General features: G+C 41.4%; 3 protein-coding genes across 22 annotated transcripts in view; all 3 read left to right on the top strand.

The window, feature by feature from the left end:
- Positions 1-5,535, top strand: part of LOC135581161 (leucine-rich repeat receptor-like serine/threonine-protein kinase At1g17230) — a 6,468-nt gene extending 933 nt beyond the window's left edge. The window contains exons 2-5 of one of the 5 annotated variants that reach the window (XR_001977512.2): positions 244-3,174; positions 4,070-4,453; positions 4,930-5,001; positions 5,102-5,535. Coding sequence is in view for 3 of the 5 variants with exons in the window: in XM_018824341.2 (XP_018679886.2) it covers positions 244-3,174; positions 4,070-4,453; positions 4,930-4,946 (3,332 nt within the window). In the remaining 2 variants the exon portion in view is untranslated. Of the gene's footprint in view, positions 3,175-4,069; positions 4,454-4,929 lie in introns of all 5 variants that reach the window. The other 4 variants (XR_010486451.1, XM_018824341.2, XM_065106593.1 and 1 more) reach the window with 4 other exon arrangements.
- Positions 5,536-6,001: 466 nt separating this feature from the next.
- LOC103982499 (pentatricopeptide repeat-containing protein At1g05600) lies at positions 6,002-11,010 on the top strand. 16 transcript variants are annotated; one of them, XM_065106602.1, is made up of 8 exons: positions 6,002-7,609; positions 8,550-8,613; positions 8,795-9,016; positions 9,122-9,226; positions 9,771-9,824; positions 9,903-10,147; positions 10,246-10,640; positions 10,734-11,010. In XM_065106602.1, the coding sequence occupies exon 1, from the start codon at positions 6,048-6,050 to the stop codon at positions 7,566-7,568; it is 1,521 nt and encodes a 506-aa protein (XP_064962674.1). In that variant the 5' UTR covers positions 6,002-6,047; the 3' UTR covers positions 7,569-7,609; positions 8,550-8,613; positions 8,795-9,016; positions 9,122-9,226; positions 9,771-9,824; positions 9,903-10,147; positions 10,246-10,640; positions 10,734-11,010. The 16 variants fall into 16 exon arrangements, with proteins under 16 accessions (XP_064962674.1, XP_064962673.1, XP_064962682.1 ...); XM_065106601.1 differs by having other exon boundaries at positions 9,768-9,824; XM_065106610.1 differs by lacking the exon at positions 9,122-9,226 and having other exon boundaries at positions 9,768-9,824; positions 9,925-10,147.
- On the top strand, positions 10,300-10,644 carry LOC135608826 (non-specific lipid-transfer protein 1-like). Its single transcript, XM_065101872.1, has one exon. It carries the CDS (start codon positions 10,300-10,302, stop codon positions 10,642-10,644), a length of 345 nt encoding a protein of 114 aa, XP_064957944.1.
- Positions 11,011-15,447: the final 4,437 nt, after the last annotated feature.

Genomic DNA, 15,447 nt, shown 5'->3' with positions numbered 1-15,447 from the left:
TTTTGTTAAGATTCTGTTCCTTTTCAAGTCAATATGATTTGCTTTTTCCAGATGTTGATTGCTTGTGCCTATTTAATTCCTTTCTCATAGCTTTCATGTTTGGATTAGCTGAGCTTGTGCTACTGTCTTCTATTTTTCCTACTAGTTAATGCATGAGCAAAGCCTAGCCATAAAATGGTTGCCTCTGATGCCCGCACTTTCCACAAAGATTGATTCACTGACATAGTTATTGAGATCAAATAGGGGTTGCAAGGGTTGTAGATTGCACAAGAATGGCGTCCGAATGGCAGTTGTTCGCTGTCATTTCTTGCATTTTTGTTCTTGGCATGGCGCTGAGCGACCACGATGTTGATCTGCTCCTCGAGTTCAAGAACAATCTCATCGATGTAGATAACCGCCTTTCAGATTGGAACTCATCTGATCCGACTCCTTGCGACTGGAATGGAATCATTTGTCGCGATTCTGAGGTAACATCCATTAATCTTTACAAATTGGGGCTCCAAGGTTCCTTGTCTGCCAGCATTTGCCAACTCCATTACCTAACCAGCTTTAATGTGTCGTCAAACGTGATATCTGGGCCCATACCTAAAGAATTTGCCCAATGTAGAAGCTTAGAGGTTCTTGATCTCAGTACTAATTCCTTACATGGAGAGATCCCCCAGGAGCTTTGTGCATTGTCTTCCCTTAGACAACTTTTCTTGAGTGAGAACTGCCTGTACGGTGAGATCTCGTCAAGCATTGGTAACTTGACGATGCTTGAGGAGCTTGTTATTTATAGTAACAACCTCACCGGCATCATTCCTCCATCGATTAAAATGCTGAAGAGTCTTCGGATCATTCGAGCTGGTCGGAATGACTTGACTGGTCCAGTGCCAGTGGATATTTGTGAGTGCAGTAGCTTAGAGGTCTTAGCTTTTGCCCAAAATAAGTTGGAAGGGATTCTTCCTAAGGAGCTTGAAAGGTTGAAGAATCTTACGACTCTGGTTCTTTGGCAAAACCAGCTGTCTGGTGAAATCCCCCCTGAGCTAGGCAACTGCAGTAATCTAGAAATGATTGCTCTAAACAACAATGGTTTCACCGGAGATGTTCCAAAGGAACTTGGCAAACTGTCTTTGCTGAAAAAGCTGTATATTTATACAAATAGGCTGGATGGAACAATCCCTAAGGATCTAGGAAATTGCCAGAGTGCAATCGAGATTGATCTTTCTGAGAACCGATTGACTGGAGTTATTCCTAAAGAGCTTGGTCGGATACAGACTCTTCGCTTGCTCTACCTGTTTGAGAACCTCCTGCAGGGCAGCATTCCTAGGGAGCTTGGCCAGTTGAGTCTTCTAAGGAAGATAGATTTGTCAATCAATAATTTGACAGGAACTATTCCTCTAGAATTTCAGAACCTCACTTCGTTGGAGAACTTTCTGCTCTTTGATAACAACCTTGAAGGATTTATTCCTCCACTGTTAGGGACCAATAGTAATCTCTCCGTTCTTGATTTATCAGACAACAAACTCACTGGCAGCATACCATGCCAACTCTGTAAATACCAGAAGTTGATCATTTTGAGCCTTGGGGCAAATAGGTTGTTTGGAAACATTCCTCATGGGGTCAAAACATGCATGTCGCTCATACAGCTAAGATTGGGAGGGAATCTGCTCACTGGAAGCCTTCCGGTGGAATTATCTGGGCTCCTGAATCTAACTTCTTTAGAGATGAATCAAAACCGGTTTTCTGGACCCATCACTCCAGAAATCGGCAAGCTGAAGAGCCTCGAAAGACTCCTCCTGTCTGATAATTATTTCATGGGTCAGATTACTCCTGAAATTGGACAGCTAACATCTCTTGTTAGCTTCAATATTTCCTCAAATCAGCTTTCAGGTGGTATACCTCATGAGCTGGCGAATTGTAAGAAGCTCCAAAGGCTTGATCTTAGCAGAAATCATTTCAGTGGAACTATCCCAGAAGAGATTGGTAATCTAGTCAATTTGGAGCTACTTTTGCTCTCTGATAACCATCTAAATGGAACAATCCCAGATGGTCTTCGGGGCCTTTATCGCCTCACTGAGCTGCAAATGGGTGGGAACAATTTGTCTGGTTGCATACCTGGTGAGCTGGGGCATCTTACCGCACTGCAAATTGCTCTCAATCTCAGTTACAATGCCCTCTCAGGAGAGATACCAGCCGATCTTGGGAACTTGCAAATGTTGGAGACATTGTACTTGAACAACAACCAGCTCGATGGTGAAGTACCTCCTTCATTTAGTAAGCTTTCCAGCCTTCTAGTCTGCAATCTTTCTTACAATTACCTCTTTGGTTCCTTGCCTGGTACTCCAATATTTAGAAGGATGGATGATAGTAACTTCTTCGGAAATTATGATCTGTGTGGTACTGATACAAAGGCATGCCAGCATACGCCTGTCCCATTGAACATTGCAGAATCAGGTTGGGCAAAGAGAACGTCCAAGGAGAAAATAGTTAGCATCACTGCCGTGGTTGTGGGGTTGGTTTCTCTGGTTCTCACTATAGGGTTGTGTTGGTCTCTGAAGTACCGCATGCCTGTTCTCGTGAAAAGCGAAGATCATAAGCAGGGTGTTTCTGATCTCTATTACCTCCCAAAGGAAAGTATAACATATCAAGAACTTCTCACAGCTACTGACAATTTCTCAGACAGTGCTGTAATTGGAAGAGGTGCTTGTGGCACAGTTTACAAGGCCATAATGTCCGATGGGGGGATAATTGCAGTTAAGAAGCTGAAATCTCATGCAGAGTGTTCTAGCATTGACAGTAGCTTTCGAGCTGAGATATCTACCCTTGGAAATATTAGGCACCGTAACATTGTCAAGCTCTATGGTTTCTGCTATCATCAAGACTCAAATCTTATCCTCTATGAATATATGGCAAACGGCAGTCTTGGTGAACGGCTTCATGGTAACAACGAGACATGTTTACTTGATTGGAATACTCGCTACAGGATTGCTCTTGGAGCAGCTGAAGGCTTGCGTTATCTCCACTGCGACTGCAAACCTCAAATTATCCACCGAGATATAAAATCAAATAATATCCTTTTGGATGAGGCGATGGATGCTCATGTAGGAGATTTTGGCTTGGCAAAGTTAATAGACATTTCACACTCCAAAACTATGTCTGCAGTTGCTGGTTCTTATGGGTACATTGCTCCAGGTGAGATTAAAGGATCATCATGTGAATTTTAGCTCTTTTGTATTTCTTTTCCTTAATGCAAGTATTTTTGGATGAGTACCTCCCATGAGCATAAAGTAAACCCTTCAAACAGCCTGATTTATATGATGAATGATATTGTTTCATAATTCACCTTTCTCATTTTTATTTGTTTACTTTTACTTTCAGGCGTAAATTTCATTTCTTGTCATCAAGAGAATAATTGTTGTAAAGATTGTTATTTCTCTTTCCTTTGTCTGTTCTAGATTTTCATTTTTAACTCCAAAGGAACGTGTATCTTGGACATTCAAATAATTTATTGTTTTTGTTTTTTGTAATTTCATACATACCTAAAAGTTAAGGGGCATCCTCAAACAGTAAAGAGAGCTGAATAACAATATTTCTCTTAAGTCATGTTGTTGCTTTTTCTCATACTGAAAACTTTACCGGGTTATTAGTAGAAGTTGATCATATGTGGCATTGAAGTACCAAGTGTAAGAGTTCAAATGCCAAGCAAAGCTTGGTGGAGAACCTCATGAAATAGCCATCTGGGTTAGATGGACGAGATGCGCATTGCCATGTTAATTCTTTTAGATACTCCATGATCTAAATTATCTTTTAGGTGAGGTCTTCGAAATTAACTTTTATGAGCATTGCTTGTGTGAGTCCAGGTTAGCTTGCTATGTATGAAATCAACATCCTTCATGCATAGACTGATTTGTGTGTCTTTCTATGCTATAAATAGTTGATTCATGTAGTTATACTTTATTCAGATGAAATAAGGAGATAATGTGCTAAATACTTCAATTTAACTCAATCCTTTAAAATCTTAATTTAGTTTTGCTCAATAGACTACCTGTATTATTCTAAGATTGTTACTGTCTTATGCTTGATCCAGAGTATGCTTTCACAATGAAAGTTACAGAAAAGTGCGACATCTATAGTTTTGGAGTTGTTCTTTTGGAATTGATCACTGGGCAATCTCCCATTCAGCCGCTAGACCAAGGAGGGGATCTGGTCAATTGGGTGAGGAGATCCATCCAAAATAGCATGCCAGCATCTAATGTGTTTGATTCCCGATTGGACCTTAGCTCAAAGGGCACAATCGAAGAGATGTGTTTGGTACTAAAAATTGCACTGTTCTGCACCAACAACTTGCCAATTGACAGGCCAACTATGAGAGAAGTCATATCTATGTTAATCGATGTAAGGGGATCGATAAGCATTTCTCCCTCTCTTCCATCATCAGATACTCCTTTGGATGAAAATGAATCTTTGAAAGGTTAGAGAAACTACTCTTTTGTTGCTTATTAATTTATTTTCCGTTGGACAATTATATTTAATACAATGCAGTAAAACACTTTGTGGTAACTATTTCTTAGCTAAGAAACAGATGCATTATTTTTTAAAAATAATTTTTAGACTTCTAATATAGTTCTTAAAAGTTAAAACTCCATATCATGCAATTTGAATGCCTTTCCGATACAGAAATAAGCAGATTAAATTATATTTTCTCATTATATGCCTTGTCCTCAAATGAATCTGTTGCAATGAAAGAGTAGTTTTGACATGACAATTTAAATCCATTAGCCACACAACTTCATTTTGTTCTTTCAGCAATTATTGCAGGTTTCTAAACAGCTAATCCTCTCAAATATCTGAAACTCTATGGTCGATTCACTTTTATCTTAATTTTAGCCCCATGGAAATTTGACTGTCTTTTGACATACCTGGGGAATTTATCATTTCTTATTGCAGGACACAGTGAATCATGAGCAATATTAAGTGGCGGATAAGGTCTTCTCTCTTTTCTTTCTATGGGTAATACAGGTTGTTCTTTGTTTTATTTGCCGAAAAACATTTCCATGTTCGTGTCGGGAGTAAGCATGCTTGCATCGATCGATGACAAGGCAGGTTTTTGTCACTGCAGGCAAATGTTGAATGCTATAGCGGTCGCAACCTACATGTGTAGGAGAAGAATCTCTTCCAATAAATGTGTCCCAAGTCTTTCTCTGGGGAACCCCTCCGGAAGCATTATGTTGCTCGAAACTTAGACGCCGAGAATTACTGGACAGAAGACCCCTCATATTAGATGAAGAGATACCGACATAAAGTTTGTCAAAGCAATTAATTGATCAACGTAGCAGGCCATTCCATTGCCTAACACTAAATTTTCCTGCCTTTGAACTCTGGAGAAAGACCGAGGCAGTCCTCTGATGCTTTATGTTTATGTAATTGTATGAGAAATAAGAGTTTGTAGTGCAATTGGATGTTACAGAGAAAATGGTGACATTGGTATCAGTTGGCCTTTAACTATTACTGTGATGAAGAAACATATATGATTGATGTGAAATTTTGCACTTAGTCTGAAGGACATATGTGTTTGAGATGTTTTTGGGAAATGATCCGATGCTTGGATCGGTGCGGGGGGTCAATTTTTATACTTGATCGGCCGAGAGGATTCTTCGTAACGGGCTCAATGTTTTTTTTGATGTTTTATCCATATGGGTGATAAAAAGATGACAAGCCTAAATCTGAACGATCTCCCGTAGACTGTTATCCACAAAGGTTGATAGCTTATAACACCCTCCCCCCTGTTGAGCTGCATTCATGCACAGCATTGTTGGCATTCATCTCATTATGGCTTCTATTTGGGTGGGTGATAGACTGCTATGGTATGGAATGCTATAAAATCTTCTTTTATTTCTCTGATTCCTATTTTGAGAATGCTGAGTTTGATTTATTTGGACATATTGCGATATGGGCTTAAATGGCCCAATTCTGTAAGGCCCACTTTGGTGCAATAACAAACATCGAGCCTATAATTCTATTCTATAGGCCAAACACGGAGGGAACCAACTCGGACTCCGTCGTCCATGGCGATGGCGGTTCGGTGGCCGCGAGTGCTCACGCCGAGCTACCTGGCGCAGCTCATGCGGCGGCAGAAGGACCCCGCTGCCGCGCTCCGCCTCTTCGATGAGGCCCCTCTCCGTTACCCTTCCTACCGCCACAACTCCCTCGTCTACTCCGCCGCCCTCGACTCCCTCCTCTCCGTCGACCCTCTCCCCGTCCCCGCCCTCGCCGACCTCCTCTCCCGCCTAGCGCTCCGCGACTCCTGCCCCGCCCCCGACCTCCTCTTCGCCCGCGCCATACGCGCCCTTTCCGGCGACCCCCCCGCGGCCCTCTCGCTCTTCCTTCGCCTCCTCCCCTGCTCCAACTCTCCCTCGTGGTCCCTCTCCTTCCACGCCCTCCTCCGGCTCCTCCTTGCCCGCGGCCACCTCTCCCTCGCCCTCCGCCTCTTCTCCAGCTGCGCCGGGCGCCGTGAGGTGCGCCTCGGGCCCCCCGCTCTTAACCTCCTCGTCGATGCCCTCTGCTGCGACGGTCGCCCCGACGCCGCCGTCCAGGCCTTCGCTGCCTTCAGCGACCTCTGCTGCTATCCCGACCGCGACACCTATCGCAACCTTATGCGCGGCCTCTGCGACGCCGGTCGCCTCGATGACGCCATCCACCTGCTCCGGTCCATGCTATGGCGGATTTCACAGAAGGGCTGCGACGCCGACGTCGTCGTTTATAGGACGCTTCTCGAGGCGCTGTGCCAGAACGGACGTACTGCGGAGGCCGAGGAGATTCTCGCCAGGGTGCTTAAGAAGGGGCTCAGGTCCTCGAAACGCCGGCGGACATTCTGCGGCCCGGTGCTCCAAGGTTTGACCGTGGAGGAGGCCAAGAAGGTCATTGACGAGGCACTGGTGGTAAGAGGAGTGAAGAGCCTGGCGAGCTACCGAGCAATGCTGAAGGATTTGTACGCGGAAGGGAATTTCGACGATGCACAGCAGATGTTCGATGAAATGATTGAGAGTGGGTTTCGACCACCGGTGTCCATCTTTGAAAACAAGATCAGTGCCTTGTGCCAGGAAGGGAGGGCGGATGACAGTGTGAGGGTGCTAGAAAAGGAGATGCCAGGCAAGGATTGTGTTCCTACTGTTAGAACTTATAATCTAGTGATGGAAGGACTGTGTAAGGAGGGGAAGTCGATGAGGGCAGTGGAGTGTTTGGACAAGATGGATAAACAGGTGGGTTGTGTAGCCCAGAAAGAGACATTTGAAATCTTGGTCGATGGCTTGCACGCAGAATGCCGGCATCTTGAGGCAGCCCAGGTTTTGGAGAGGATGCTTAGGAGGAGGTATCGGCCTAACAGAGCAGTTTTTAGCAGTGTAATTCAGGGGCTCTGTTCAATTGTCAGGAGATATGAAGCCACATTGTGGTTAGAGGAAATGATCAGCCATGGCGAGATCCCTGAAGCTGAAGTATGGGCCTCATTGGCCTCCATGGTATGTTTCACTGACTTGACGGAATCTTTACTTCTGGAGGTCTTGGAACATAAGCATGATGCAGGTTGAGTGGCATTCATAACAACTGGTGCTTTCAGGGTCTTGCTTTGGTATGTGCTCAGACTCCATCTCTCCTAGTATGAATGAAAGACTTTGTTCAGTATACAGTGGATAAGGGCTATTTTTTGGATGCAAAAGGTGACTAGAAGATGCATGTCTGCATGATGTAGATTTCGCAGAATCAATAGCACATCGAATTATTTTGGAGTTGGAAAATATTGATTCAAATGTTTAATCAGTTTAGCAATAATATACTAAATAATAGTTCTTATCATCATAATATGAGTAATATATTGAGCAGGGATGATTGATGGTTGGAGAGTGGTTGCTGTATAGATTGATGATTAAGGAACACAGTGACCCATAACTGTTATACTATGATATTATATATGTTTCAGATGTTTAATGGCTGTTATTTAAATTTTTCCGAGAACTGCTTGAACCTCTGCATTTACCTTTTCCAACTACAGTTTTAAGAATATGATGTACCCAATGCATAAGGCTCCCACCAATGTAGGTTTGGAGAGGGTCAATATACGTAGTCTTCCCTTAAATATTTTAAAGAGACGGTTTCCGTGACTCAAACCCTGGTCTCTCAAATCGTAAAGGAATAATCTTATAGTTGTACCAAGGCCCACTCTCATTTATGTCGAAGTGGTTTTACTTTTCTATTTTAGAATTTTGATTAATGATCTTTATTGAGAAATATTTTTCACCTGTCATTGATTCAAGTCCTCGGTTTGGGCTTTGGCGAATTTTTGGTGCATGTTCTTACGGTCAATGGTCAGCAACATAAACAATATAAATCCACTTCCAGGTAAGTTGGCAAACCAAGTGTTCCCCATGCATTGCTAGGGTTCACAGATTGAGTTGCATATTCATGTCAAAGCTAAGTGTATTTATTGAACCATCTGTATTACAATTTTAATCAAATTTTAGATCCAATTCATCTGTTATTGACAACTTGCATTGGTATGCGTCCTCTTATAGGCATGAGACAGAAGATTTGTGAGAAGACCGCTTGGATATGCCTCCTATGACATGATCTGAATTGGTATGCTAATCTATTGTAAACATGTTAGCTACTTTGAAGTGAAAAAGGTTAATGCTTTGCATCACAAAAGATCTCTCATTATGCCTGCACATGAAGTTACCTGTTCTGTATATCTTCATTGGTTACTGTAATGACTAAACTATTTCCATTATGAAGTAATGACTTAAGTCCATTATTGCAGCAATTATACTTTTGCAATTTGAAGATAAGTAATAGAAGATGGCTCAGAGAAAAATTTTATAGGCATGGTTAAGTTGGTGATAGTGTTGAGATTGAAGACATGCTTTGCAGTAAATAATGGGGTATCTACAGGACATAGATGAAGCAGTGTTGAGGTTGAAGACATGCTTTGCAGTAAATAATGGGATATCTACAGGACATAAATGAAGCAGATATGGTCAAGGTTATGCTCTCCCATTTTAAGGTTAAATTCTTCATTATGTGACGAGGATAAGATATCATTTTGTGGTGTTTATTATCTGCCTTACAAAATATTTCAAAAAAGAAGATCTTGATGGAGGATTGAAAGGGGAGTATATCTAGAAGTCATCAAGCATCTCAGGTGGATGCTGCTGTCATTGAAGTATCTCCTACTTCTCAGACACTTGAGCAGGTTGTGTCCTTCCCATCATTAAAAGTCCATTAATACATGGTTTTCATGTGACCCTAAAAAGTTTAGTGCTTAATCATCCAGCAAAGCAAATAATCTTTATCTACACTGTCACTTTTGTTCTTTCTTTATGCCAACAGAAATGGATAAGTTTATCTTTCTGGTCTTGGTCAATCATTGTATACTAATGCCTTAATTTCGCTTTTAAGAGCTCCTGATAATTGTATTAACACTGACATTTATGACTTTTATCTCTAGATTTGAAGTTTCTACCAAATCACTCTCTTGTAATTGAAAATAGGCACATTTCTGTCTGCCAAAACTATGAAAGTTCATCTGTTAAAGATCTGTTTGATGAATGGTGCTTTGAAAGAGAGAACATTTCACCCTATGTTGTGTCATCTGAATGAAACAAGGGCATAACCTTGGTTGCAATACAATTGTCTTCTGGTTGAAAGCAACTGGTTTTCTTTAGAGAAATACTTGAAAATAACACTTAATGCTCTCATGTTGATTACATTGAATTCTCATGTTCATTTTTCAGCAGAAACTGTGCTTGATCATGTCATGGATGCACAAGATGTCATGGCAAGGATATCAGGTAAGGGAACCGAAACTTACACTTGCAATTCATATATATATCTTCAATTTCATGTATCTATCAACTGGATGACTACAGATGTCTGCCTCCGACGTCGCAGAAGCATGCAAGAAGCGTTAATGGCGGTGACACCATGCTGTAGTGAGAGATAAGCTAGACGAAGTCAGTCATCATACACAAATGAACAAGGAGCGTTTACCTCTCACGTAAGAGGTCCACAAACTCTGTTGCATCTTTCATCCACCTGCTCTATCGATCGACAGCTCCACAAAGAAACAGCTCTTCCGCCATGTGATCCTCTCGTCAGCTGTCGACCAACTCGGGCAAGCAGCCATTTTTACTGTTCTAAGCCTGGTCGCGTCCAAATCTATACCGCGGAGATCAGTCTATAAGAAACCCTTTCCTTCCTTCGATGTTGCAGTACCAGAGAGCACAGTTTCGCGTAGGAGCTAAAGCCAGCCAGAGAAAGAGGAGGATGGGGAGGGTGATAGCTGGCCTTCTCCTGGTTCTCGCCGTCGCCCACCTGGTGGTGGAGCCGGCCGGGGCCATCACCTGCCAAGACGTGAGCTCCACCATCGGCTCCTGCGTCGCCTACGTGACGGGGAAGCAGCCACGCCCGACGGCGGCTTGCTGCGCCGGCGTCCGCAGGCTGCACTCTCTGGCGTCGACCACCGCCGCTCGGCGGACCGCCTGCAACTGCCTGAAGTCGAGGGAGGGGCGCATCAAGAACATCAGAGACCAGAACTTGAGCGCCCTCCCCGGCCTCTGCTCCGTGTCTCTTGCCTTCCGCCTCAGCACGAGGACCAACTGCAACTCGTGAGACTTGCTTTCTGATTTCATGCTCGTCTTCTCCTCCTGCTCACCACTGCATCCATCATCTGTTGACTTGTGCTCTTTCTCTTCATGCAGAATCCCATAGATTCCACGATGGAGTACAGAAATAAATGGAGGAGCAGTTCCGCCATTGCTGCCTTCAGTTTGCTACTGTGTCTGATCCATGTAGGTTAGTAGAGTTCTTGTGATGAAATAAGACCAAGGTAGGGGTTACCTTGACATCATCCTGGTAGTAGGGTTCTCCTGCATCTGAGCTGAGACACACATGAACTTTGGCAGATTGGTGCTTGTGACATGGTGACTAGAAAAATACATGCAGGTTTTAGCTGCAAATGCTCAGCTTATTGCTTAATCATCATCCAAGGTTTTAATTCTTATAAATACTGACTCACATGAAATAAGTATTTGAAACCATTTCAGCATCACCACAAAAAATTCTGAAGATCAAATAATTATTTTATTCTTCCTAAAGTTTCTATAATGCATAAAAACTATTTAGATTCATTAGAGAACAAATTTATATTAATACCTTCAGTGACAGATACAACTTTCTAAGAGGCTCTCCACTTAGGAAGAAAACCATTTTTATGACAACATACTTAATACTGTAACTTAGCATTTTCCCTATATATATATATACATATATATATATATATATATATGTTGATTTAAAAGCAAAAAATAGAATTTTAAATATCTTATATATATTTGTGGCATATTTGCCACAATTTAAACTTCTGTTCCATTAATTTTGTTTGGAATAGCCAGTTTGGGCCTCAGTGGAACAAACACCCAAGTGACATCTAATTAATTAGAATTCAGTAGGTCAGTGCAAGATTACAGGAAGATGGTTTGTGTTTCTTTTGATGTTAGAAAGAAATTGGAAGATGAAAACTTTAGCTTGCATGATTTGTACCTCCATTTCAACTGGAAAATAAAAACATGTATATGAAATTTTCTTAGCTGACCTTCAAAGATGCAGATTCTCTGATGATCCATAGATGGAGATGCAAATGTCCACTTCAATCTTGATGGAAGGGTGACCATTGAACTCTTCCTCTCCCTGTGATTTAATGGGTCAAGGTTGGGCAATGATGGCTCTCCAAGTACTTGCATGTTTCCATCATCATCAGAACTCAAACAATATCTACATCAGTGTCTTGAGTTCCAATTTCAGCATTTGCTCATCTGCCATTGATAAGAAACTACATCCCCCTTCACTAAGTGATTATATAAGTTTCGATCATGTTCGTCAAAAAATTACTCACAATACGACCGGATAAGGATCCTTCTGCGTGCATGAAAATGTGTTTTTTTTTCTGTGTGCCATTTAAGTATTAACTGTGTTGTTCTTCTGCTTAAATATGTTTCTCTCAAGCTTTTTGGCTCACTCTCTTTGACATCATATGAATGCAGCCAAAGGGATGGAATGGCACACATCAGACAGATATGATTACATGTTGTTGTGACACACTGGAAACACAATTAGAATTGAGGCTTTAAGGGACAATGACTGATTGACTGTATAAAATCTATTGCATCCCATATAAATTAAAGGATTGCACCTCTTCAATCGTGGGGTTGTTCCTTATCTCTCCCCTCTATTCCAAGTTTCTTGCCTCCCATGCTCTTAGGAGTAGTGCATGTCCTTTTGGAATAGCAATCACTGTCATGTTCTCTCCTTAAGACACAATCATCATGTCCTTAACTTGATGATTGTCTCTTAATCTTGTATGATGATGCATGCATGCAGCTAACAAAATCTTGAAAGTTGAGAGAGAGAGAGAGAGAGAGAGAGAGAGAGAGAGTTAAAGAAAGAATTCAAACAATTTGAATGATGAAGAATGCATGCAGATACAATCTACCAACAAAATCCTATAGTTATTATCAGAAGCACTCCTGTTGGATCTCTAATCATGAATGCATGCTTGCAATAAACTCTCCATGGTCGAGGTTAATCATAATTGCATGCAAACTTGATCGATTCATCTCAACCAAGTCCATCATTAATGAACACTGCAAGGCCAGTGAACCACTGTTCATGGCATTTGCAGTTGAGTTCTCGGAGGAACACATGCATGGTGGATCACAGCCGGCGGTAACCACCCGCCACCACCACCACCACCACCCAAACGGGTGGGTCCTGGACCCCATGGGCTTGCTCTCGCTTCCCCCACCCCTAACAAAGTTGTGGGGGGGAAGCATGCCTCTGATGGAATGCCAAGAACAGGCCACCTTATCCGGTGCACTCCTCTCCTTTTGTGAAAGAAAAAGGAGGGGGGAGGAGACAAGGGAGAGGAGGCCTGAGAAAAGTGGCATCGCCTCTCATCATGTCGCAAAGGAGACAGGAAGACACCCTATGCAAACCCCTGTGGCCATTGACTTTCCCTCAACCCATCATGACCCCATTACTTTGCTTGCTGTTATAGTTGGAACTTGGAACTCATGCCTAAGAAGAGTTGGGTAGATTGCTCTCTTCTTCTTCTCCTTCTTCTTGGGATACGTTTTAGATGGACGATAAAAGCTGAATCCCACATACGCATGTCAACCTCTGCAATCCAAAAAGCTGAGTGCTTCTGCTCTTCCACAACCATCTCACGCATTCTTTCTCTTTAGTGAACAAAGCTTATGACAAGCTTGGGAGTGAAGGGAAGGGTGTCACCAACACCGCAAGTATAAGAAAGTGAGTGATGGTGTTGGTGTACCTCTGGCCACAAAAAGTAGCTTTAAGAACCCTAGGGTTAGGGTTTTAAGGTTTTGGCAGTACACCACCAGCTCAAATTTGTTGGGGTTTTACTCCATCCTATGCTACTTTGGGATGTGTTCTTCCATTGTCATGGCTTGGATGACATTGTTCTCTTGCACTTTAAGGAATTATAAGTTTCTGATTTGTACTTAGATGTGGGAGAAAATAAGGTATTATTTTATGATCTAATTGAATGTTTGAGGTAGCTTAGCCGGAAAAGACTTTCGATCATCGTATGTTAGAACACTAAAAAAATAAATTATTATTTATGATCACTCCTGTTATAATAATTTTTTTAATCTTATGTATCTTTATTTTAGAGTATATTTTGATTTGAGTATGGAAGGAAGACACTATAGGATGCATTCCATCAACATCCACTGCAAAGCATTGAGAACTCAACTAGTTCATGTGGTGCTCCATATCCAATGAATTGAGAAGTATACATACAGGAGCTAATCAATGCATGTTTCCATCTCCACCTCTCCTTGAGTTGTCTTTACCACCAAGTCAAGATCAATTTGACCTAAATAATTTAGTCAATATAATTACATTTAGATGCAGAAAGATCTTGCTTTGCCTGCCAATCCTGGTTCTATAATTAATTAACTCATCCAAGGACCCATCAACAATCATTATAGATACAATGGATTTGATCTGTTCAAGCAAGCTTGCAGAAACATTGTTGCTGCAGTCCTGCATAATTCATCAGATCACAAACACAAAAACCCATCATCTTAAATGCCTTTGTAAGCTTAGCATTTGCTGCTCTTGTTTGTCTGCTGACATGCTTTTTAGCTTTAGAGATATCAAACCCAACTGAGTTGAGGAAAAAGATTATCTAACATCCTTAATTTTCTCCTGTCTTGACTTGACACTATGATGATTTACTTCTTAGTTTATTTGTAACTTTTGTAAGCTCAGAGAGAGCAAACTCCATATGTTTTGTGATTTGTTTATTTGGTTAATTCATATGAAATACAGATCTAACTTTATTATTTCACATCACATCCATGAAACTTGCTAAATCAGATTCATGCAACATTATGATGATTCTAAACACACCATAAATAAACCACAAGAATTCAAGTTGTTGATGGACTTGATGTGATTGTGTGTCTATATATATATATATATATATATATATATATATATACATATATATACATACAAACATACATACATATATACATATATATATATATATATATATATATATGTGCATTCAAATAAATATTTATATGAGATTATGTTGGGTATCCATGGATTGATTCCCTCGCTATGAATTCCAGCATTAATGGAAGGAAGATGGATTAGATATCCTTCAACCAGATTCAGCACCAGCACATTAACTCACATCCCACAGCCTCTACTCTGCCTCTCCTCCCATGTCTTGTCTGCACTGCTCAACTACAGATCAGAAATGGCAAGAACACAGTAAAAGCCACCACCCTGCAGCTTCAGTCCTTGCAGTGATGGAACAGTGCAAACCCAAAGCAGAACACCAGAAGCAATAAAAAGAGGAGTTACTGATCCGACTGCTGCTGCAGCTGCAACCATTCCAAACAAGTAAACAAAGAAAAGGAAGCTAACTCGGCTCACTTTTGGGGAACAGTGAGAGGGAGAGCACGAGGAAAAGTTTGGATGCCCAAAAGCAGCAGTAGAGACACATGAGGAGGGACAAAAGATCTCACAGCATTTGTTGCAGAGATCCGAGTAAAATTTGCAGGTAATTGTTGCATAAGAACAGCTGCTTAATCATGATGTATTCCTGCAAGCATAAACCAGCAGAAATCTCTCATTATATATACCAGTTTGCTCGAGATTAATCTAACCAGCACAGAGATGGTTAATATTAGCAGTAATCATTATGATTACTGTAGCCTGTACTAAGTTAAGCTTGTTTTTGTGAAGGAAACGATTCTTTGATGAAGCTTTTGGTTTTATATATCTTGTGGTAAGTTAAGCAGCTTATTTCTTCTGACAAGAAAATGAGGTGTAAATTGATGCCAACAAAATTGATGTCAGGTTTGTTTTCTCATA

The sequence above is a fragment of the Musa acuminata genome, chromosome BXJ2-4, assembly GCF_036884655.1.
Source record: "Musa acuminata AAA Group cultivar baxijiao chromosome BXJ2-4, Cavendish_Baxijiao_AAA, whole genome shotgun sequence".
Taxonomy (NCBI): domain Eukaryota; kingdom Viridiplantae; phylum Streptophyta; class Magnoliopsida; order Zingiberales; family Musaceae; genus Musa; species Musa acuminata.
This window is presented reverse-complemented; position numbering and strand designations above follow the sequence as displayed.

Bases quoted from the DNA above. Each gene is read 5' to 3' on its own strand.
- LOC103982499 (XM_065106609.1), top strand. From the start codon at position 6,048: ATGGCGATGGCGGTTCGGTGGCCGCGAGTGCTCACGCCGAGCTACCTG.
- LOC135608826 (XM_065101872.1), top strand. From the start codon at position 10,300: ATGGGGAGGGTGATAGCTGGCCTTCTCCTGGTTCTCGCCGTCGCCCAC.